A 24,357-nucleotide genomic window follows, 5' to 3' on the forward strand; every position below is an offset into this window, starting at 1 on the left:
ATAAAAGGTTTATTTTCGAGGAAATTGATGAATATTTTTTTTTTTCAAATTTTCAGAATCTACAGGTGAAATTGCGAACAAAATTATCTGACAAATTGGGAGGAAAATATTCATAAGTTTACCAGGTTGCGTTTTATCAAATGAAATTTGGCAACGCCTGGAGGTTCATACGGCGTTCTTCCTTAGCACGGCAGAATGAGGGGCGCATATTTTTGCTCTCGAGTCAGTGGTATCGTTCGTTTCTACCGTTATTTACTGAAAAATTACGAGCTCTCGATCTATCTTACCCACCGACTCTAGAAAGAAAAAGGAGAAGAGGATCTGGGAAGAGTTTTGCAAAAATGGACGTATTTCTGCTAAACGAAACAATGCGCATTAGGACATGACCCATAAGAATATATGCATAACAAGGCTTACGTCATGATGCACTTAGTTCCATTTGACAGAAATTCGTCCCCATGATCGAAAGAACAAGGAGCCATGATCAAAAAGGAACCGAGTGCACGGAGAAATAAGAGTAATAAAAATAATTTAGTCGACACTCAAAACTTCCACTTTCATAACATTTTCAATATACGACGTAAGTGAAAGTTACGAGTAACGACTAATTGTAAGTTTTTCCGTGCATATAAAGAATATTTTCGCTGTAAAAAAATAATCGTTGTTTTAAAAACTCGGTTAAACATGAGAAAAAGAGTGTTAATGGCAACAAAATTCATGATATAATATACGGAGGGATTTGACTAGAATACAGCACAACAATATCCGACGTTGCTTAATTTTTTCTTACCCTTGTTTTATATTTAAACAGAAACTTAAAATTTTGTTATTATATTTTTTATCTCAGAAATCTCCAGTCTTCGAGCAGAAAAGTTTAAAAGCACTGAGAGGTTTATGTAGTGCTCTGTTGACAAAATTAGGTATTGTACTGTATGTAATCTAGCAACCAGCAGTTTTTTTTTATCCAATTGCACTCCGATCTAACTACGAAAATACGACACAGACTTCAACTAGTCCTTTTTATTAGAAAACAGGCAAAGCCTACATAATGATACTGTATTTTTCCTCAGCACACCAGATTTGATCAGGGAGGAGGATTTAAAAGTTTGAAAATTTTCCATTCTTACAAGGACCAAAAAATTCCTTTGATAGGCAGTTAAGGTTATTTTTCTGCTTCCGTTTTTTTCCTTCATAAAAAGCAGCAGAATTTGAGCAATCTCAACAGCTTTAGAATACGAGTGGATCCTATTTGCTCAACTCGATGGTCAACTTAATGATAGTTGAAATCGGATGACAAATATTTCAAAATCGATCACGATAATCGTCACGAATCGACAGCTCCCCTCGGTGCGTTATGTCACTAAAAGTTGAACTTCACACTCAATTAATTGCAGTATTATCTCGAGACTGAGTCCTACATGACTCTCAGGCCCGGTTCTGCCACTGTGCATGACAAACTGATTGCTATTGATAAAACAAAACTCAAAACGAGTACCTTTTTGAGGAATTTTAAGTCTTTCAGCGATAAACCTCATTCCTCAAATGTCCGCACGACTAAAATGGTGCATTTTGGAACGATAATTCTTGACCTTCGATTAAAATTGCCTATTGGAGCTCACATTGCGAGTCAAATTTTAGCCAGAAGGTAAACCGTATTAAGAGGTGATTGAGTAAAGCCTCAGGGTTAAACATTCTTACATAAGGTATTCTTCCGAAATCTTATCATGCACGCGAGTGTCGCGAAGGGAAGTGAGGAGAAGGCAGGGGCGAAAAAATTATCCCATTTTGGGTCGAAACGACGTCTCAGCTTTGCAAAGTTATTTAAAGTGTGAGGCTTTGGACACACTTTTTCGCAAAACCGAACAAACACACATGCTGATTATTTTAAACATAAAAATGAAAATATAAGAGCAATTTTTGGGTAAAATTTCCTGCAGGACTTCCAAGTCGCGCAGCTGCGAATACCGTTTTCAGGTCCGGTTCTATCGCCTCTTGTTACGGATTATTTTCCCTTGGTTGAAATTTGACACGCACTCTAGATACCAGTTAAATTTCAACCTGATGTCAAGACTCTTCGTTTCAAAATATTCCACCAGAACTGAAAATGTGTCATAGAAGCTTTCAAATCCCCAGAAATAGCTTATACAAGTGGTTACATTTAACCAAAGGACATAAAACTGGCCATAGGAGACATAATCTGAAAAGCACTGCGGAAAGTTCATACGTAGCTCCTTCAAAAGATACATCAAAGATTCAGCAATGCACCTGGCATCCCCTTACACGAGCCACACAACGAGCAAAAACGAGGCAAAGGATTCCTTGCGCCTTGTGTCCGCGGGACGTTTCACTGGATTTTTCCCAAAATCGAATCGCAGGAATGAAACTTCTGGGCTTTTTCCCCGTTAAAAAACAAAACACAATTTCTTTTTCTTCCTGTTAAGTTGTTTCTGGGACTCCACAAGGACTCTTAGTTGGTACTGAGATTAGTATTGACTAACTTGTTACTTTCCCCGACTTGACGAGTGAGATTTTTTCCTAGGACAAATCCTATGAAACGTCCCGTGGAGACAAGGCCTTACTTGTTCAGAATATTCTTCGGCAGGCGCAAGTATAAGAATTCAATACATGACGGTGCGGTCGAGCGATTTTCAATTATGGCAGCGTAGCACTTGACACTCTCTCGAACGTTCCTTCCGGCAACACGGGGTTCTGATCAACGATGACGTCACAAAAAGCAGGGGACGACGACGGCACGGGTGGACACGCAGGGGTTCTGACCAAGGATGACGTCACACAAATCAGGTAACGAGTAGGGGGAACGTGTCGGCGAGGGGATAAGGAAGCACAGATGGTCACGCGGGGGTTCTGATCAACGATCAAGTCACAAAAAGCAGGGGACGAGTGGGGGAACGTGTCGGCGAGGGGCTAAGGAAGCACAGATGGTCACGCGGGGGTTCTGATCAACGATCAAGTCACAAAAAGCAGGGGGACGAGTGGGGGAACGGGTCGACGAGGGGATAAAGAAGCACGGCTGGGCACGGGGTCCTGGACATGCAATTCGTCCGCGACGGGAACTGACGACGGACTTGGACGTTGAGCGGAATCGCCGCGTGATGGATGATGACGACGAGACGAGGACGAGAAGGAAACATGGTCGACGCCGATAAGCTATCAGGGTATCGGGCCGAGCGCAGATTCAGATACAGCAACATCAAATGGACGTATTTCTACCAAACAGACCTATGCGCATTGAGACATGAGCCCTGAGACCCATAAGCATATGTGCATAACAGGGCTCACGTCATAATGCACATAGTTCCGTTTGATAGAAATACGTCCAAATATGAATCTCGCTTATCGAGACAGCTGTACTGCCAACCTACGGAGAAACACCGTATCAACATTCGGGAGTAGCCGAACTACCTCCGATGAAATGCTCATTCCGAAGGAGGGTTGTGGATATTTTTCCAAGAAATTTACAGGAGCTTTAGAAGAAATTGCAAACAAAACCACATGAAAAATTGAGAGAAAAATATTGATAAGTTTACCGAGAAATTCGTGTATTATCGAAGGAAATTTGGCAACGCCTGAAGGTTCATACGACGTTTTTCCTTGACACGGTAGTGTGCTGGGATGGTCGTCCAGCGAGCGTGAGATCCGATGGACTTTGAGCAGCAAACATCGGATCGAGGTAACTGAGGCGTAAGGTGTAGGGTTCAGTTGACCCCATGAGCGAATTTTACGTCCGTTTAGGGCACTGATTTTCGTCACCAAAAAAGATCGCACCAAGAAAGAAAACCGCTGCTGTACGGACTTAAAAGTTTGTCTGGGGCCGAATTTTGTCGGCTCTTTCACGTAGGGACGCAACATTCATCGATGAGTCCGAACCGCACCACCGACCAATCAGAAGCGCTAAGTCGGATTTAAGTGCGGTCAAGACTCGTTCAAAGGATATTAGTACGGTGGAAAGGACTGACAGAAGTTGGCCCCAGGCGCCAGGAGTCAGGAGGCATCAGTTCAGGAGATGGAGCCCTTGATTGAGTTTATCTACGAATACTCATTTTCGATAAGGAAGTGCTGACAAAATGGATCGATGGCATAAGAACCCTGCGGAGTGTCTGACAGATGCTTTCAGTGAAAATGTCATGAAAAACCTAAGAAGTCCATTCAAAAGTTAAAAGAGCCACCCCGAACGCAAGAAAAAGCTAAAAATCAGCAGACGCGATAACGTCATGTCTTCGGCTGGGCTTCAGCAAATCAGCGAATATAAACTCCCTCGTCTGCCTACGTCATAACGGACCGCCAAAAATATGATCGCAAGTATAGGTCCAGATTTGGGTGATTTCAAAATTGGGTTTCTTCATAATTTCGAGTGATGAAAATTCGAAAAAATACTGGGAGCTCAACTTTCTCAGTGATTTCAACTTCAGAAACAACTACCTACTTGTTTCTGATACTTTTTAGACTGTCTGGGTGGGTCTCTATAGACCCACCCAGACTGTCTTGACAAGGACGAAATCACTTACAAGGATTAATACTTTTTCAAGGGGAGCAAAGAACCATCTTACCATCTGATTGCTGGTTGAGTTAAAAATTTTGCCCTTCATAAAACGTCTGACTCTAAATGGACTTCATTATGCAATTAAGAAGTATAATATCTGGCTAATTCGTAAAAACACGTATGTACATAGGGAGACTGATGGTACATAAGTTGCTCCTATACTGAGCCGGAAATCGTAGTTCCTAATTACAAAATGTGGTCCAAATGGTATTCAGAAGAATCGACCTAACTTCAATTCAAGTTGCTTAATTTTCCCTCATGATTTATTTTTTGACGAACAACTAAACAGCATCTTAAAACACTCTGGACATTATTTTTTTTTTTTTTTTTGATTAAGTAAAGAATATACTGGGAAAATTTCAAATTACAATGTTGCTTGATTTTTCGTAAAAATTACAACACGAGGGATAATTAGGAAAGACAAAACTTATGAATATTTTCGCTCTAGTTTTTCAGATAATATTTTTCGCAATTTCATCTAAAGGTCCTGAAAATTTCGAGGAAAAATATTCATAAATTTCTTCAAAAATAAACATTTTATTGAGGGACATTTGGCAACTCTCGAATGTTCATACGGCGTTCTTCCTCAGCACGGCAGTATGGTTTTCATGCTAATTTTGGTCAAATTTGTCTATATTAAAAGCAATCATACGAAAGTCCGAGCAGCAATAAGACATGCTCATACGTTCCGAGCAAACCACGGTACTAAAAATGGCCGGCGATAATCTACAAGATTATCAATGATTCATTGAGCAGTCATTAGCGTATACGTAATTATTCCACGCTGGGAACGTCTGCGAGCCAACCTATCGCATGACGAGGATTCGCCCCAGGAGGGTGCCGAGGGGGGTCTCATAAAGGAAACAGATCATCGAGATCTCATCAACACCATCAATCAACTCCGAAAGTTGCGTTTCCTTTCCCTCTGTGACGCTGCCGCAAACAAATTGCACCGTGATTGAAAAATCACTTGAGCGCTCCAATTCTCACGTCAGTTCATCCAAACATTCAATTCAGTTAAGTTGGCGAGAAAGTTGAGCCCTAAAACCGATTTGCTTCGAAGTACTCGACTCATGCGTGGTGCTGAGTTTAATGTGAATTATAAGCAATGGAGATAAATATATTTTGAGAGCTTCACATTTAGACCGCGTTTAGCAGAAAGGAACCAAGCCACATCTGTTATTGTCAAAAAGCGGGCGATTCAATTTATGACTTGAGAACGTTTGTGCGGATTCCTTGGGAAATTTTAAGGAATTTGCTTTGGACTATGCAGAAAAGTCACTGAAATCTGCACAAAAATTCGCACGATCGTTTCCATGAAAAAAATTAAATTGCCCGATCATTCAGCAATAGCTGGTGTGGCTTGGTTCCTTTCTGCTTAAGGCGGTCCATTTAAAGCCGGCAAACCACCACTGAAAATATTCCCTTTTTTCAAAAAATACTTTTGATTTCTGGCGACTGGAATGTCAAATATGTAGATTTGAGACGATGATATTTTAATTGACTGCATGACGAAATTAGACGTGTCGATTGAGTTACTTGTGTCCTTTCAAGATCACTTACCCAAAATATCATGTGAAAAGAACACGTAATGATCATTGGCGAAAAAAAGTTAAAACGAGAGCGCAAAAAGGATTGAAAATGTATTCTTGAATATTCAGATATGCAATCAAGTGAAAAAATGAGACACGGGGGTCAATCATAGTGATGAGGATGCTGCTGTTTCGATACTTTGAAGATGTTTTTGCCTAACCGTGCGGATGAAGGCGAATAATTATCTGTCCCTCACCTTCGGTTCGCCTTCATTCTTACGATTAGGCAAAACCAGCTGCTCAACGTCGAAACAGTCGCATCCTTAAAGATGGCTTCATAGCGACGATGGGGACCTAGGGTTGGAGACCCTATCGGTAATTCGATTTTCCATGACTGCTGTTCTGTATTGGACACATTTTCCCGATCTACACGAGCGGAAAGTAGAGAAATTAAAAATACGTGAGTGAATACAGCTAGCGGGAGGGCTATGTTTGGCAACCGGTCTCACGAACGCAATCTGTGAAATGAAATGTGCAACACGCTCATTTTGCTTTATCAAAGTGAGTAACTCCGGTTGTTGATATAATTCAGCCACAGGTATCAAGTGTGTTCCGCGGGCATTACGTTACGCCCACACATAGGGAGAAGTCGCACTGATCGCAACGGGGGCCCAATTAAGTCGGTCCTTTCCACCGCACTTTTATTAAACATATTACTCAGGAGGAGTCTTGACTCCACGTTAATCTGGCTTGGCGCTTCTGATTGGTAGGTGGTGCGGTTTGGACTCATCGTTGAATGTTGCGTCTCCGTGTGAATGAGCCGACAAAATTCGCCCCAGACCTCCCGTGTCCCATGCAGGGTGTCAAAAACATCAATGGAAAAGAAATAGAAACATTTCCTGAATTCGCTGGGCTCTCCCTTGGCCGAAGGACGATATTCTGCTAGTTTTTGATGAGCTGTATCTGAATGGATTTAAAAAAATAAAAATATATGTGGTTGAGACAAAAATTGACCTCAAAATTCTTAGTTTTCTCTGGAGCAAAATAACCACTGTTAGGATATTTTTGTCCATGATTTTCCGAAATTGTATGTCTGAATACTTGGGACCAAATTCAAATCTATCGGTACAAGTGCTGATAGAGCACCACAATAACCGTTTTGATACTCGCTGTTTCGTATGGAAAAGCTGAAAATGAGAAAACTCCTAAGGATTTCAATTTTTGGCTTTAGTACTCAAAAGGATAAAACACCCATCACAAAAGACTCGTTCCCTCAGGTCTCCAGATTGACTTTCGAGGCTATGTCTACAAGTTGAACCAACGGATGTCGATAGAATCTCACCTGTTTGATGTATCGAATTCGACCTAGGCCTTGTCTCCACGGGACGTTTTCATGGGATTTGTCCCAAGTTCGAATCGCAGGAATGAAACTTCTGGGATTTTTCCCAGTTACCGTCTCCACGGGACGGGGCTCATACAGTCCTGCGACTACTTTTCGCGGGAAGATAAATTGGTTAAAGTCGAGTATTTAACCGGGATTAAAATAATAATTGCACTCAATTGACAATTAGACACATTATTTTAACTAAACAAACATTAACAATGTAGTAATGAATAAAATATCGCACAATTCGTTTTCACCTCTTCTTCTTCTCTCAGTGGGTCCTAGGGGTACAAGTACCATACTTGGTACTGGGAAATATATTGATTAACTCAATATTTTTCCCAACTTCGTAAGTGGGATTTTTCCCTGGGACAAATCTCGTGAAACGGCTCGTGGAGACAAGGCCCTATGATAGAAAAAGAAGAGGGTGAGAGAAAAGGACATACCTTTGCTTTGATCGTTCTGGTCTCTCAGAACGGTGCACTCCTCGATGGTACCGAAGCCGCCGAACATGAGTCTGACGTCACTCTCTGTGCATTTCTTCGAGAGCATCCCCACAAATAGCTTGCGTTCTGGAACAAACGAAAGGAAACGTGTCATCCAAGCCGTGCATAACTGAGCCGCATCGCCGGGTAAAAAAAGAAACAAAGGTTCCAACCAAAGTCCGAGGACCCCACCAACACCCCCCCCCCCCCACCCCGGTCGCCCGCTTCCGATCGGGGACCCGGACCCGGGTTCGACACCCGTCAATCACGCTAAATTTAGCGCGACCTGCTCCGCTGCCGCAGAGGGCCCCGCGCTCATACTACTTCCATTTTATCTCTTGCTTTCTCTTGTATTGTAGGACTTTCACTCACCGAAAAAAAAACTCCGGCAGTGGAAGCCATACTTACGGGCTATAGTGACATACCGTCCGCGTTTCGGGCGGAGCACCCGGAGCGATCGCAACTGCGGCTCCGGCACCCGGAACGGACGGTATGTCTACAAGCCCGTAGCTTTTCTTTCGGCGTACATATGAAGATGTTAATGCTTCGTGTGGAGATGATCTAGGCTTACGGAATTTTTTTCAATTTCGTTCCGCTGTGAGAAGTTTGACAGAAATAGATTTCTAAGAGAGCTTTCCCACCTTGTGACGTCATTGGGCGGTACACTGAAAAAAAGAATGGCTTTCGCCAAAGTAGGATCAATTCTATCATGAGTCTACTTAATTTTTGACACAGTCGTGCTGTAGGGTCAGCATAGGCGGATCCCGACACTTTGAACAAAGGGACGGAAAGAGAGACCGGAAAGCATCAGCATCACTCAGAAAATTTCCGACATTTTTAAGCATCACATATGCAGTTTGAGCAGGGTCGGACTGGCTCGCATCTGAGGGCGTAGACCCTTGGCTGGTTAAAGGGGCATAATGTGATATTTCCTAATGGGGCATCCCATTCGTGGAGAGGGGTTCAGAAAATTTTGGCAAAGCAGCACAAGTTTACGCTATTTTCATGTTCATTAATTAAAGTTTATTAATCGTACAGAGTAAAAATTGTAAAATTGAACGTATTGAAGTGACCGACAGACTTCTGAAATTAAAGAGAACAAAAAAAATTAAAGCCACTAGACGCATCCAAGCACCATTATTTCCATAAGAACCGTGTCAGTGCTGCGGTTTACACGAGCTTAAGACGTGGGTCTAAAAGTCCATCCTAAAAAAGAATCAGGCAAGAACCTGAAAAAAGAAGAAAGAACGAGTATCAACACAGCCGACGACAAGAAAGACGTATTCGGGCCTCTTTTTTAACTTTCCTCCCGAATCTGAGCGACACCTCATTGGCAGCATATAGCAGAGCATTGAGAACTCACGCTTCGCGTCATCGCGCCTTCAATTTTTCAGATGCAGCACGGACGTCCATCAAGTACGAATAGTTGTATCTCTGCGCCGTCGTTAACGCGCATCCTTTCCCTCGCTCTATTTCCATGTTGTGTTTGTTTCCGTTTGTCTTATTTGTAATGTTGCTTTAAACTAGAGCAGAGCATTGCGAGTTCACGACTCACGCCATCGCGTCTTACATTTTTCATATGCAATGTGGACATCCATCTTGCGAGAATAGTTGTATCGCGTTTACACTTTAGATGTCTCTTACTTTTGAATTTCGAAATAAATTAAGGGTAAGTTTGTCCGAGATATGCTATGATATGTCCAAATCAATAGTCATTTTGAAAAGGAAGAAATATGTTTAAAGGTCTCTCAAGAGGTCTATAAAGTGTGTGTATATCTATAAATCGAACCGGCTATCGTTTCTACGGGAGTTACACATAGAGAATGAAGGAGGGGGATGATGAAGCGCCTGTATGTCAACAAAAAGGTGACATTTCACAGAAAAGTGTTTATGCTTCAGAAAGTAGTTCTTGGACCTCTGTTCACCACTATGCGTAAAAGCACCTCTCTTCATTCCTAACTCTCTCTCTTCTTCTTTCGCAAAACCACGTTGTTCATCGCGTGCTAGTGGTAAAGCGCAGCAGTTCCTCACTAAAGAGCAAAAAAGGTAGTTCGTCAGATAATTCGTCGATTCCCTCACGAAAGAGCGTATCTAAATTTCAATGTTGCTAAATTTCTCCTCGCAAATTGTTTTTTTTGCCAGGAGAATCCTCGGCATTTTTAACTGAAATTTCGCTGATTTTTCTTCTGATCTTATGCAAAAATCAGACAAATTTTCGTCAAAAATTGCACAAATACTTTCGAATGAAAAATTGTATTATTAAGGTCAATTTTGCAACCTTGAAGTGGAGTTACGTTTCTTTGTGCGAGAAACGTCGAATTTTGGCTGGGGAGTTTCCGCATCCATACAGGGCAACTTAATTGAGGGGTTGAAGAGAGCTAGTTTCCTTCACTCCCTTCCCGGCCTCCAACCCTTTCATTTACCCCTCTTAATTCCTATCGACAAATATTGAAACCTAAAGACACTTTTAGAGACTCAGGAGAGAGGACAGGGTTGCCACAGAATTTGGAAAAGTAAATTCCCTAACGTTTCCCTGACAATTGAACAAATGCCGGATTGTTAAGAAGACATACATTATAACTTAAAAGCCTATATACTAAGTCGAACTAAGGTTAATACCGCGAAACGCCGATTAAATCGATTTTTTTTTTTCGATCCCCAGGCACGTTCATAAGTTATGTTGGGAATTGGTTGAGACGAATTGCCGCTCAAGTCAAATTTTTCGTCGGCCCCCCGTCGAATGTTCTTGCGGCGTTTTTCTTTAGCACGGCAGTTTACTGCCGTGTTAAGGAAAACTATTTCTAGCTACAGCTAGAAATAGTTCTCCGGCAAATTGTGTTGTTCGAAACGTCAAACCCACTCGAGAAAGTAGATGAAGGTAATAACTGGACGATTATTTCCTGATATTTTCGTCATTTTCCCTGACATATCCAGGTTTTTCCTAACTTTCTGAACTTCCCTGACACTTCCCGATATTCCCTGATTGTGGCAATCCTGAGACGGCGGGTGGAAGAGAAGCCCAAAGGGCTCAAGCCCATAGGGCTCTAAGAGTCCTGATGATAAACGGATGCCGGTGTTTTGGCAACCGGGTTGGGCGGCGATGGTCCCGAAATTCCAGAACTTCTCCGAGTTCCGATCTAATTGAATGTTATCGGCCGCACTTGGGTCTCCCTGCCGATTATTTACGCCTCTGCCGATACGATAGACCGCTCGCCCCCCCCCCCCCCCCCCCGCCCCGGCGAAAAGCAGCCACGCAACGCAACGCAACGCGCCGGGATTACAAGATAAGCGGCTACCGACTCTGCCGTCCTAAGGAAGAACGCCGTATGGACATTCGAAATTTGCCACATTTCGTGAAGGAAACCTTTCTTTATGAAGAAAGTTATACACATTTTCCCTTGAAATTCTCATATATTTCAGATTAAATTGCGAACGAAATTGCCTGACTTTAAGGGAGAAATTCACAATGGAGAATTTGCACACAAAAATTTTATTGCTTTATCTGAAAGTGCCAAATGAGCTGAGATCGCAGTATTTTTCATAATTTTTTTCTGACATGGGAAATTGGAGAAAAATTGATTTAAAAGTGAGAAAATATGCCGCCTTGTGACGTCATCCGGCGGCATTTCCCATTTAAACACATGTATTTTAGCAGAATCGATTAGTTTGTTGTATCTCCTCTAATAAATGCTCAATTTATGAATTAAAGGTATCTTCGTGTTTAATTCACTCAGTAGATTCCACTTAAACACGAAATTCATCAAGTTTCAGACCCTTGCAAATTCTCCATTTCCCCTTATAATATGCTCATTAACAAAGGAAATATGGCAATATCTGAGGGCTCATACGGCGTTCATCCCTAGCACGGCGGGGCTACCCGATGCTGCGTTGGCGGGACGCGGTGCCGTGCCGTGATAGCCAAGAGAGCAGTACAAGTGCATTTTTGGATGAGCCATGGTTCGCACATGCTTTTATGGGTCTCGAGGTTCATCCCAGCGTGGACTTACTGCTCTCTTGGCTATGACGGCAGTGCTGTGCTCTGGCTGGCCGGGACCCAGGACTCCGGATTCCAGATGCCTTTTGGCTCTTTCGCTCGCGTTTTCCCCCGGCTAATTAAGACCCAGCGACTTTTGACGAGCCGCCATGCTCATTCCAAGGGTCAACGTTCTTCGTGACGGAATCGATCAACTTCCGTTCTTAATACCTGTAGTCTGACAGATTTGGGTCTCTCGGACCCGTAGGTCACATTTGTCCCGTTCCAAGGAAAAAAAGAAAAAAGTTGAAATTACGTCACCTCTAGGCGTTTTAAGGTTCCTGAAGTCAAAATAACCATACTTGAAAAAATGTGTGCCCGTCCGTCCGGCGTCTTCCAAATCCGTGTACAGCCGTATCTCAAAATCTGTTGGTTCAATTTCATTAAAAGTTTGCATGGAAGACCATATCTATGATTTCCTGATGCACGTTAAGTGATTTTGGAGTACACCAAAATTTAGAGGGGCTAGGGGCAAAACATGATTTTTGTCAACTTCACAGGGAAGGCTCACTTTTTTCGTATTTCGCTTCGGATTTTCGGGGGGGGGGGGGGGGGGGGGGCAAATGTGTCTCCGGGATTTTCGCAACCTAGTCGGAGGAGAGGAAAGGGAGTGGGGGAGGGGGCGCCGGCTCGCATTGTACGGCGTAACGAGGAATTGAAATGTAAATATCGGGGCGAGGCGCGAGAGGCAGCGGAAAAGCAGACCCGTCCGGGCCGGGGCCGGCACATGTCTAGTTCTGGTCTTCCTCACTTGTTCCCGGTAATTAGTTAAGTAAACGAATCGTTTAAAAATAACAAGAGCTTTTTAAAAATATACGCGTGAACACGGCAGGCATTGATTCTTCGCCCCCCCCCCACCCACCGCCCCCGCCCCCAACCCGACGTGCCATAGGTGAATCGGCACCGGTGGTGGGCTCAACTTTGGAAGCTCGGAGCGGCCCGGACGCGGTGGTCTTTCGAATTTTCCGAGTTGGCAACGCTGTCTGTAGACCATCCGTTGAAATTCATCGTAAATATAACCCCGATTATAGGTGGAACAGGGCAGGGGTGCAGAAAATGCCCGATCACGCGCTCGGGCGGGCTCGTGTAAAAGTGGAAAATCCTCAAAAATGTGGTAAGGGGAACATTTTGAGGGGCAAAAAGTAAAAAATCAAAGGAAATAGAGGGAAAACTTCACTTTTTTTTTAGATTGATGGGTGTGGAAAACTGATGAGGAAAATGTGGAAAGCCGGCTGGCCCGGGTGCGTGAAAATGTGGAAGCTTGGAAGATTCCGCAAACAGGATGGTTGGCAAAATTTCATTTTATCATTCCCTGACTCTGCCTCACGAAATTCCCAGACTTTCTTACTCTAACGTAGGGGCATTTAATCGACCATTGACGGATCCGGTAAATTGGCAACATTGTCTATTCTCCATTTAAACGTATAGAAATGTATCGATTCCCTGGTAAGAATTGACAATAGAATCTGTGCTCCAAAATACCACAGACCTAAAGCCGGCTGTAAGATTTTCAATAGCTTCTGTAGCCGGCTGTACAATTTCTTATAGCCTTTTATAGCCGATGGCGATTAAGCAACAGCCAGACGATAAAGTTTATGCTAAACGTTACAAAATACAGATACTAGGACTTAGTTAGTTTTTGGACTACCGCTCTCTTTTTGTGCCGTAGTATCTTGATTTATTTTGCGAGGAAAGCTCCGTACTTATGAAGGATGCCTGTCATTCTTAATAAGTTGGAGCGCCTTCAATTTCGTATGATACTGTGCAATACCTCTGGTGTGAAATAGTTGCTTCAGACGCCGTGGCACGCTGTGGCGCGGCGGGCGGGCAGATAGTGCGAAACGCGCATTGGCGCCTACAAACCTAACAGGGATACTTCACGCATTGCGCAATGCGTGAAGTATCCCTGTTAGGTTTGTAGGCGCCAGTGCGTCGCCGCTCCGCTTTGTGTTCGGCTCAATATTTAATCTCGCGGACGCGGAGTCAGCGTTTTTCAACTCATGATTTTTAAATGTTTGCACACTCTGAATGGATTATTCTCATTTTAATTGATGGAAAAAAATATATGTTGTAAAGGAAAATATAATGTGTGTTTTGTAAATATTAAGGTAGATTCCGTATCAAACTTAATGATTTCCAAAGCTCACGAATTTCTACACAATTTCTTATAGCCTTATATAGCCAATGGCGATAAAGTGTAAAGCCCGGCGATAGGAACTATAGCCCGACTGTATACTTTTTTATAGCTGCGTATAGCCCGGCTATATGATTTGCTCCGCGCTTTCTACAGCCAGCTATATGATTTTCAATAGTCTTCTTCGCAGTCGGCTGTAACTCCTATGGTATTTTGAAACGCAGCTCCTATTGTCAATTTTTACCAGGGTTCTTGGAGAAACCAGGTGCTCCAAAAAAATAGATTATTCAGCATAGGTTCACATGGAGGCAATCCAGTGTTGCCGAATTGCGGGATCTGCCTCTGTAATCGATGTGTTCAAAACGTTGGCACAACAACGCGATCCGGTAGCTGATCGCGGAGGCTATAAGCGCAGTAGGTATACTTTCATGGACGAGCCAGAAATAGTACTTCCTCATTTCGAAACGCAGTTCGATAGATATGTGTTCAAAATACTTGTTGAAATCTCGCTCAGGAGTTGATTGCCGGCATTGGCGGATCCAGCAAATTGGAAAAATTGTTTTTTCTCCGTTTAAACCTGTGGAAATGTATCGATTCTTGGAGGGACCATGTGCTCCGACAAGAATCGATAATTTAACATAGGTTTAAATAGAGGAAATCCGATGTTGCCAAATTGCTGGATCCGCTTCGGATTACCGGGCTTCCTATCTTTTGAATCGTTGTATCCATAAGAATTTTAGGAGAAAACTCGTCCCCTTTTTTAAGTTCAGACCTTGTGCAGGAGCCCATCTGGATTCGTTGTTGTTGTTCAAATGGAAAAAGTCCAGGGATTTTTAATCTGAACTAAAGCCGCAACCCTGTAATGAAGATCCAACGAAGCGAACCGATCCGGACGGGACGAAGTAAGATGTAAGCACCGTAAAAAGGCGGAGAAAAAGTTGGCTGCACGGTGGAAGTTGCTTCATCGGCCCCAACTTTCTAATGAAATATCTAACCCGCGCTCTTCGGGGGGATGGGGCGGAGGGGCAGCGTGATAAGATATTCGATCGCAATCGCGCTTTTTCGCAACTTTTCAATAAAATTAATGGGGAGCCCGGCCCCGGCCCGGGATGAACTCAAATCACCGAGCAACTCGCTCGATTATCGTCATTCACCCCCGACCCGACCCGACCCGGCAAAATACACCCCCTCCCTTCACCCCGCTAGCGATTCCTCGGATTTCGAACCGCGAAAAAATCACCTCATTCCGCTCGTCTCTCAAGCGCAGGGAGACCTTGCTGGAGGGTATAAAAATTCGATTGACATGAGTCGATCGAAAAGTAAAACTAGAGTCCCTTTATACTGAGAGTCGAGACAATTTGAATCCATTTCTGATTGGTTCCCGGATTTTAGGCCTCCACAGTGTCACAAACGGGAATAAAGATTACATTTTCACCAATTGCAAAGATTATAATCTGGAATGGACCAGGGAATTACGGGTTCGGCAAGGAACAAACGGAATGAGAGGAGGAACGGAGAAAGGCATTTGAGAATGGGCCGATCAAAGATTACGAAAAACGTTCAATTTCTGTAATCTTTATTCCCGTTTGTGACATCCATGAGCCGAATTGTCTTGACTCTCAGTATAAAGGGACTCTCAGTAAAACGAGAAACGAGCGACAACGGCTCCATTGACACCGATTGGATCGAGTACAGTCTCTTGTCCACAGCGAAAACGCCGTAACTCCACTCAGAAGTTTGTATTTTTATCCAGCACCAACTGTTTTGTTACAAAAAAATTTAATCGCCATAAGCCTTCATTTTTTCATTTTAGCTTCGAATGGTACGACGGAGGTGTGTCGAAAAAACGAAGGATGAACAGTTGTTAGGTTTTTAGTAAAACAACATTTTGTCGGAAAAAAATGGAAAAAGTGCTGATAGGTGATCCGGCGTTTTTACTTGGGAAGGCAGGACTCTACCGTGATAATGAAGAACGACCTATGAGTTTTCAGATGTTGCCATATTGTCTTCAATAAAATTCAAATATACCGGGAAAATTGAGAATATTTTTACACACATTTGTCAGAAAATTTCGTACCCGATTTTTTCTAAAATATTTGAAAAGTTCAAGGAAAACTATGCAAAACTTTCCTCACAAATACATGTTGTATTCGAGGAAGTACGGCAACTCTCGAATGTTCATACAGCGTTCTTCCTCAGCACGGTAGCAGTGGCGTGGCGTGAATTGCGATGTATCGATTGTTGTGCCATTTAAACCTATGAAAAAAGATCGATTATCAGGGTGTTCGCAGCGAACACCTTAATAATCGATTCTTTACCATAGGTTTAAATGACAGAACAATCGATACATCGCAATTCACGCCACGCCACTGCACGGTAGTACACTGCGAATCGATTGACGGTCGCGGATCGATCGACAAACCCGTGGTTCCTTCGAGTGCTCGACAAGTTCTTCATCAACCAGCACATTAGGCGAGCAAATTCGACTTTTACCCTACTCGATTTCAAAGCTTTGACTGATATTGCAAGGCAGAGACTAGAGTCCCTTTATACTGAGAGTCAAGACAATTTGAATCCATTTCTGATTGGTTCCCGTATTTTAGGTCTCCACAGTGTCACAAACGGGAATAAAGATTACATTTTCACCAATTGCAAAGATTATAATCTGGAATGGACCAGGGAATTACGGGTTCGGCAAGGAACAAACGGAATGAGCGGAGGAACGTAGAAAGGCATTTGAGAATGGGCCGATCAAAGATTACGAAAAACGTTCAATTTCTGTAATCTTTATTCCCGTTTGTGACATCCATGAGCCGAATTGTCTTGACTCTCAGTATAAAGGGACTCTCAGTAAAACGAGAAACGAGCGACAACGGCTCCATTGACACCGATTGGATCGAGTACAGTCTCTTGTCCACAGCGAAAACGCCGTAACTCCACTCAGAAGTTTGTATTTTTATCCAGCACCAACTGTTTTGTTACAAAAAAATTTAATCGCCATAAGCCTTCATTTTTTCATTTTAGCTTCGAATGGTACGACGGAGGTGTGCCGAAAAAACGAAGGATGAACAGTTGTTAGGTTTTTAGTAAAACAACATTTTGTCGGAAATAAATGGAAAAAGTGCTGATAGGTGATCCGGCGTTTTTACTTGGGAAGGCAGGACTCTACCGTGATAATGAAGAACGACCTATGAGTTTTCAGATGTTGCCATATTGTCTTCAATAAAATTCAAATATACCGGGAAAATTGAGAATATTTTTACACACATTTGTCAGAAAATTTCGTACCCGATTTTTTCTAAAATATTTGAAAAGTTCAAGGAAAACTATGCAAAACTTTCCTCACAAATACATGTTGTATTCGAGGAAGTACGGCAACTCTCGAATGTTCATACAGCGTTCTTCCTCAGCACGGTAGCAGTGGCGTGGCGTGAATTGCGATGTATCGATTGTTGTGCCATTTAAACCTATGAAAAAAGATCGATTATCAGGGTGTTCGCAGCGAACACCTTAATAATCGATTCTTTACCATAGGTTTAAATGACAGAACAATCGATACATCGCAATTCACGCCACGCCACTGCACGGTAGTACACTGCGAATCGATTGACGGTCGCGGATCGATCGACAAACCCGTGGTTCCTTCGAGTGCTCGACAAGTTCTTCATCAACCAGCACATTAGGCGAGCAAATTCGACTTTTACCCTACTCGATTTCAAAGCTTTGACTGATATTGCAAGGCAGAGACTAGAGTCCCTTTATACTGAGAGTCAAGACAATTTGAATCCATTTCTGATTGGTTCCCGTATTTTAGGCCTCCACAGTGTCACAAACGGGAATAAAGATTACATTTTCACCAATTGCAAAGATTATAATCTGGAATGGACCAGGGAATTACGGGTTCGGCAAGGAACAAACGGAATGAGCGGAGGAACGTAGAAAGGCATTTGAGAATGGGCCGATCAAAGATTACGAAAAACGTTCAATTTCTGTAATCTTTATTCCCGTTTGTGACATCCATGAGCCGAATTGTCTTGACTCTCAGTATAAAGAGACTCTAGCAGAGACCTGAGACCTGAGACCCTCCACTGGCCGCTTGATGACAGGTGGGGGCTTCTACTTTCGGGGACTCACCACTTTCTTGTGGACAGTTATGAGGGAGAATCAGTGATCGCCCTTTTTTCGGCTGACCCTCCTACCAGGTGGATTAAAATGGATTTACATTTCTTCAAAAGAAACTAGCTAGCATTTCCTCTTGAGACCGTCAACCGAAGGCTAGAGTTACTTCGAGCTTTACTTCCCGTATTAACCAAACTTTCGTGTTGAAATTTCTCTCTGTGCTCCTCCCGGGTCAATCAACGTCTGAGATTCTGCCGTGCTAAGGAAAAACGCCGTATAAGCCTTCAAGAGTTGCCAGATTTCCTCCGGCAAATCACTAATTTTCGGAAGAATTCGTCAACATTATTCCTCCAATTTTTAGGTTGTTTTGTTGGCAATTTCACCTGAAGTTCTTGAAAATTTCAAGGAAAAATATTCATAACTTTTCTCAAAAGTAATCGAAGGAAATTTGGCAACTCTCGAATGTTCATACGGCGTTCTTCCATAGCATGGCAGTATACTGCACATGTGAATTTCATCACTAGTCGAGACCTGAATCGTGATTTTAAAATCCAAACTTTGATTATCATGACAAGCGACTGGCCAAGCGTCGCTGAAAAGCCGGGCGCATAGTGAAGCGGTCAGTCAATAAGCAATGGTTAATGGCCGGGTGTTAATTCGCGGGCACAAAGCGCGGGAGCCCTAATTAGCGGTTCACCTCAAAGAAGCTAAGATTAGCGCAAAAGAGCAACGGATAAACAGTCCGGCTCATTTCCACGGTGCGGCTTCGGATCCGACCATCTTGGAATAAACAGAACGGACCCCGGGACCTCGAGCTCCGATCCTGGACTTCCATTCACCCATCGATCGCCAGAGCTTGCACCGGACACGTGCGCTGTGGGTAAACACAGTAGAATACACACGCGTGAGCTTCAAATAGCTTTTCCGGTAGGATTAATTGCTTTCGATCCCGTGTAGCGTGGATCTCTCTTTGATTACTCTCTTCCTGTGAAATGAGCTTTTGTGACGGTTTTATAGTTCGGATTCCCTGAAGCTTCTGCTGAACCTAGAAACAATATATTTTCGAGACCCCCGCACCAACAATCTGACAATGTAATCGGGGGTGACAAAAGTTACATTCCGAGGTCAACACTATTTTTCACCCGATGACGGTTCACAGAGAGTTTCAACACGAAAAAAAGTTTGTTTAACGGGAAGTTAAACTCAAAATAACTCTAATCTGCAAATGACGATTTCAAAAGAAAATGCCAGCTAGTTTTCTTAAGAAATTTAATAAAAAAACGAGTGGTGAATACCAACGTCGCAATCGGAGGAATGTATTTTCCCAGTCTTTCCATTTTTTTCTGCGGAAAATACACCGCAAACTGTACCAAAATCAACAAAAAATTTGTGTTGGTTTGTGTTTCGCCTCTTATATTAAGCCATAGTAACACACGAACACAAATATTTTTTATGAGGGTTGATGAGCGACCTATTCAGCAAAAAATCAAAAATAATTCGCGTGGTGACGACTGACGAACGTCGGAGTTAGCAACGGATAACCCCGTTGTATATACACTACAAATTGAAAGTACACAGATACCTTACACGCTCACAGTTGCAGCATGCGAATCACAATGCGCACCAACGCTTCGATGCAACTATTCGTACTTCATGGATTTCCGCACTGCATATTCAAAATATTGAAGGCGCGCTGATTTTCCTTGTGCAGAAAGTTGCAACCTATCTACGACAATCAAATCAACGCTTTGATGCAACTATTTGTACTCCACGGATGTCTGCGTTGCATATTCAAAAAATTGAGGGCGCGCTGATTTGTCTTGCGCAGAGAGTTGCAACCATTAAAGACATTCGTATCAACGCTTTGATGCAACTATTCGTACTCCACAGATGTCTGCGTTGCACATTCAAAAATTTGAAGGCGCACTGGATTTACGTGATTTTTGTAGAATCACCTCATCCGGAGTGTCGTAATCGGAATATCACTTTCTTATGGTGCGTCTGATTATAGTAATAGTATAAAATTATCTTCCCGTCAACAATATGTGCGTAGTGGGTATAAACGGATCAAAAAGGCCGCAATGGATACTTGACTGCTCAGGAATAAAATAAGGATGACCCCAGAGAAATATACTAGCTGAGACAAGATTCCTGGAAACGTTAATCTGGAAGAGTTGGAGCAACCTCGGTTTCTTACTGCGGGAGTGAGGGCGGCGTGCCCGGAAGTCTGTGTTTTTCCATCATCTTAATTGGTGGGCTTAATGTGATATTTCTGGCCGAAAATTCGATCGTAATTTTCCTCGGAACGTCCCGGCTAAGTGTCATTTATACTCCTTATCCAAGATTTAATTGTTCCGTTTACGCCATATATTAATTTCATATCGTGATTATAATGTGGAAACGAGCCCATTCCGTCCCTTGTAAGAGCCGCTATTCTTTCTTCCGATAATGCGAGGGCAGGAAAGGGACAGGCGTGGCAGGCTGTGATTCACAGCCAGACAGCTGTTCCACCGGTCCAGCTTTCACCGTACTACTACGGCAGAACACAGTATGAGCCTTCAGAAGTCGCCAAAGGGTATCCCGGGATAAGCATGTCAAAATGCCCTTGTGAACGGATTTTTATTTTAACCATTTTAAGTCATCAAGGGTGTCCTAAAACTTAGGTTTTGGGGAATTTTAGCCCCCCAACCCCCTCCGCCCCCCTCAGACCCCCAAAAACCGCTTTTTGGGGCTATTTTTGACTATGCTAACGTCTTTTCCTCATAACTTTCGTAATTTTCGATAGAATTGAACCAAAATTTGTCAGAATCTACATCAATTAGCTTAGTTTTTGTAGAAAAAAATTCATTATCATCGGATAATATTTTAGCTTCTAAAAAAATTCGTAAAATTTTAAAAAAAAATCATTTTTCTCCTTTTTTCGCGCTAGGTGACGTATGGAAACGAGGACACAAACAAAAATTGCCTCTTTTCTTAAGGTATACATCCAATAAGATACAGAAAAAATTTCGTGTTGATCGGAGTGGTGCGCCATACTTAAAAACGCAATTTTCTAACCTCAAAACGGCCAAAATGCCACCATAGCCTCCTTTGATGACTAGGCGTGGAGAAATATGTAGAGAGAAACATCCGGTTTTATCGTCTCACCTCTTAAGTGATCCACTTAAGTACCTTGAGCCAAAATTTCGAGTTGATCAGAATGGTGCGCAACACCCAAGCACGCAATTTTCTAACCTCAAAACGGTCAAATTGCCCATTTCGGCACCCATTATCACTCCGTGTCAAAAAATAAGGAGAGGGACACCCGGTTTTATCATCTCACCTCTTAAATGATCCACTTAAGTACCTTGAGCCAAAATTTCGAGTTGATCAGAGTGGTGCGCAACACCCAAACACGCAATTTTGTAACCTCAAAACGGCCAAATTGCCCATTTCGGCTGATTTCGGCACCCATTATCACTCCGTGTCAAAAAATAAGAAGAGAGACATCCGATATTATTGTCCTACCTCATAAATTAGACACTTCAGTACATTTAGTCGAAATTTCGTGTCGATCAGAGTGGTGCGCAACACCCAAGCACGCAATTTTGTAACCTCAAAACGGCCAAATTGCCCATTTCGGCTGATTTCGGCACCCATTATCACTCCGTGTCAAAAAATAAGAAGAGGGACATCCGATATTATTGTCCTACCTCATAAATTAGACACTTAAGTACATTTAGGAGAAATTTCGTGTCGATCAGAGTGGTGCGCAACACCCGAACACGCCGTTTTCTTGTTAATTTAGTTACTAGAATTTGCCAGTACCTACTCGGTGCACTACTACGTATTATTGAAGTTTGGAGGAGGGAACGCTTCTACGTGGGGGATGAGCGAGCCTCCCTACTGTCATATAATTCCTGGGAGTTCAGAGGTTTCGCTGAGTGATCGGGTCTGCTACGCGGTAGGGTGCCAAAATGAACTTTGAAATGTGCATCATGCACTTATCAAGCGGGCTCGTCGCTGACAAAAATGGGAATTTTGGGAGGTTTTAGGTTAGAAAACGGCGTGTTCCGGTGTCGCGCACCACTCTGATTGACATGAAATTTCGACTAAATTGGGACTCAAATCGGGAGGCTCGCACATCCCCCACGTAGAAGCGTGCCCTCCTCCAAACTTCAATAATACGTAGTAGTGCACCGAGTAGGTACTGGCAAATTCTAGTAACTAAATTAACAAGAAAACGGCGTGTTCGGGTGTTGCGCACCACTCTGATCGACACGAAATTTCTCCTAAATGTACTTAAGTGTCTAATTTATGAGGTAGGACAATAATATCGGATGTCTCTCTTCTTATTTTTTGACACGGAGTGATAATGGGTGCCGAAATCAGCCGAAATGGGCAATTTGGCCGTTTTGAGGTTACAAAATTGCGTGTTTGGGTGTTGCGCACCACTCTGATCAACTCGAAATTTTGGCTCAAGGTACTTAAGTGGATCATTTAAGAGGTGAGATGATAAAACCGGATGTCCCTCTCCTTATTTTTTGACACGGAGTGATAATGGGTGCCGAAATGGGCAATTTGACCGTTTTGAGGTTAGAAAATTGCGTGCTTGGGTGTTGCGCACCATTCTGATCAACTCGAAATTTTGGCTCAAGGTACTTAAGTGGATCACTTAAGAGGTGAGACGATAAAACCGGATGTTTCTCTCTACATATTTCTCCACGCCTAGTCATCAAAGGAGGCTATGGTGGCATTTTGGCCGTTTTGAGGTTAGAAAATTGCGTTTTTAAGTATGGCGCACCACTCCGATCAACACGAAATTTTTTCTGTATCTTATTGGATGTATAACTTAAGAAAAGAGGCAATTTTTGTTTGTGTCCTCGTTTCCATACGTCACCTAGCGCGAAAAAAGGAGAAAAATGATTTTTTTTTAAAATTTTACGAATTTTTTTAGAAGCTAAAATATTATCCGATGATAATGAATTTTTTTCTACAAAAACTAAGCTAATTGATGTAGATTCTGACAAATTTTGGTTCAATTCTATCGAAAATTACGAAAGTTATGAGGAAAAGACGTTAGCATAGTCAAAAATAGCCCCAAAAAGCGGTTTTTGGGGGTCTGAGGGGGGGCGGAGGGGGTTGGGGGGCTAAAATTCCCCAAAACCTAAGTTTTAGGACACCCTTGATGACTTAAAATGGTTAAAATAAAAATCCGTTCACAAGGGCATTTTGACATGCTTATCCCGGGATACCCTTTGACTCGATTTGATACGCAGATTTTCACGGAAACCTATTGATAAGTTTCTTCTACTTTTGTTGGAGAATCAGGGTGTCTACTAAAAAAGGCTGCCCAACAATCAGTACTTGTAAAGTACTTTTTCAGCATATTCCCAAGAAATTCAGAGCTTCCTCCCAGGAAAATTCCGTCTTTTTTCGGTACCTCCATTTGACGAAATACGAAAAATTTAAAAAAATTGAATTTCTCGCAGGATTTGCGGCAAAAATGACAAAAATTCCGGACCTTCTTGTTGAATTGCGAACTTCATCAGTACTTTAGGACCGCCCTTAAAAAATCGGTACTATCGGAATCGCCTACTATATATATCGGTGCTAATCGGTACAGACTTTGTGGAAATTCCGGATTTATAGACACTCTGAGAATTCTCGCAATTTGATCAAATATACCTGACAATTTCAAAAAACAAAACTGATAAAACTTTCCTGAAAATACATAGTTCATTGCGGGGAAATTCGGCAACGTTTGAATGTTCATACGGTGTTTTCCCCAAGCATCCGGACCGCATCTGGTGAGTATTCGCAGTATCTTTATGGGATGCCGACGGCGGAGTCGGAGTTATTAATGTGAAGAGCTCGCGGGACGCGACCACGCTCTTACGTTCATTCAAGTGTTTTGTTCTATTTTTAAGTGGATAGGAAATCGTCGATGAGTGGGGTCTGGTCTGCCCGACTCGACGTACCGCTCCGGGTCAAGATCCAGTCATTGACTGCCTTCGGAAAAACGTGGACGCCGTGAACGTCAAGAGGTAGGAACCATCCAGCCACGCTACGGAAGACAGCAGTATGTGCGCCATCACTGAAGCCACCGTGCTCACGCACACCAAGACAC

General features: G+C 42.8%; 1 protein-coding gene across 10 annotated transcripts in view; it reads right to left on the bottom strand.

The window, feature by feature from the left end:
• The window catches only part of bru1 (bruno 1), a 554,208-nt gene that overhangs the window by 42,496 nt on the left and 487,355 nt on the right, over positions 1-24,357 (bottom strand). For all 10 annotated transcript variants that reach the window (XM_072299144.1, XM_019042607.2, XM_019042605.2 and 7 more), the window contains one exon: positions 7,924-8,049. In XM_072299144.1, the coding sequence (XP_072155245.1) occupies positions 7,924-8,049 (126 nt within the window). The remainder of the gene's footprint in view (positions 1-7,923; positions 8,050-24,357) is intronic.

Source organism: Bemisia tabaci, chromosome 4, assembly GCF_918797505.1.
Source record: "Bemisia tabaci chromosome 4, PGI_BMITA_v3".
Classification (NCBI taxonomy): Eukaryota; Metazoa; Arthropoda; class Insecta; order Hemiptera; family Aleyrodidae; genus Bemisia; species Bemisia tabaci.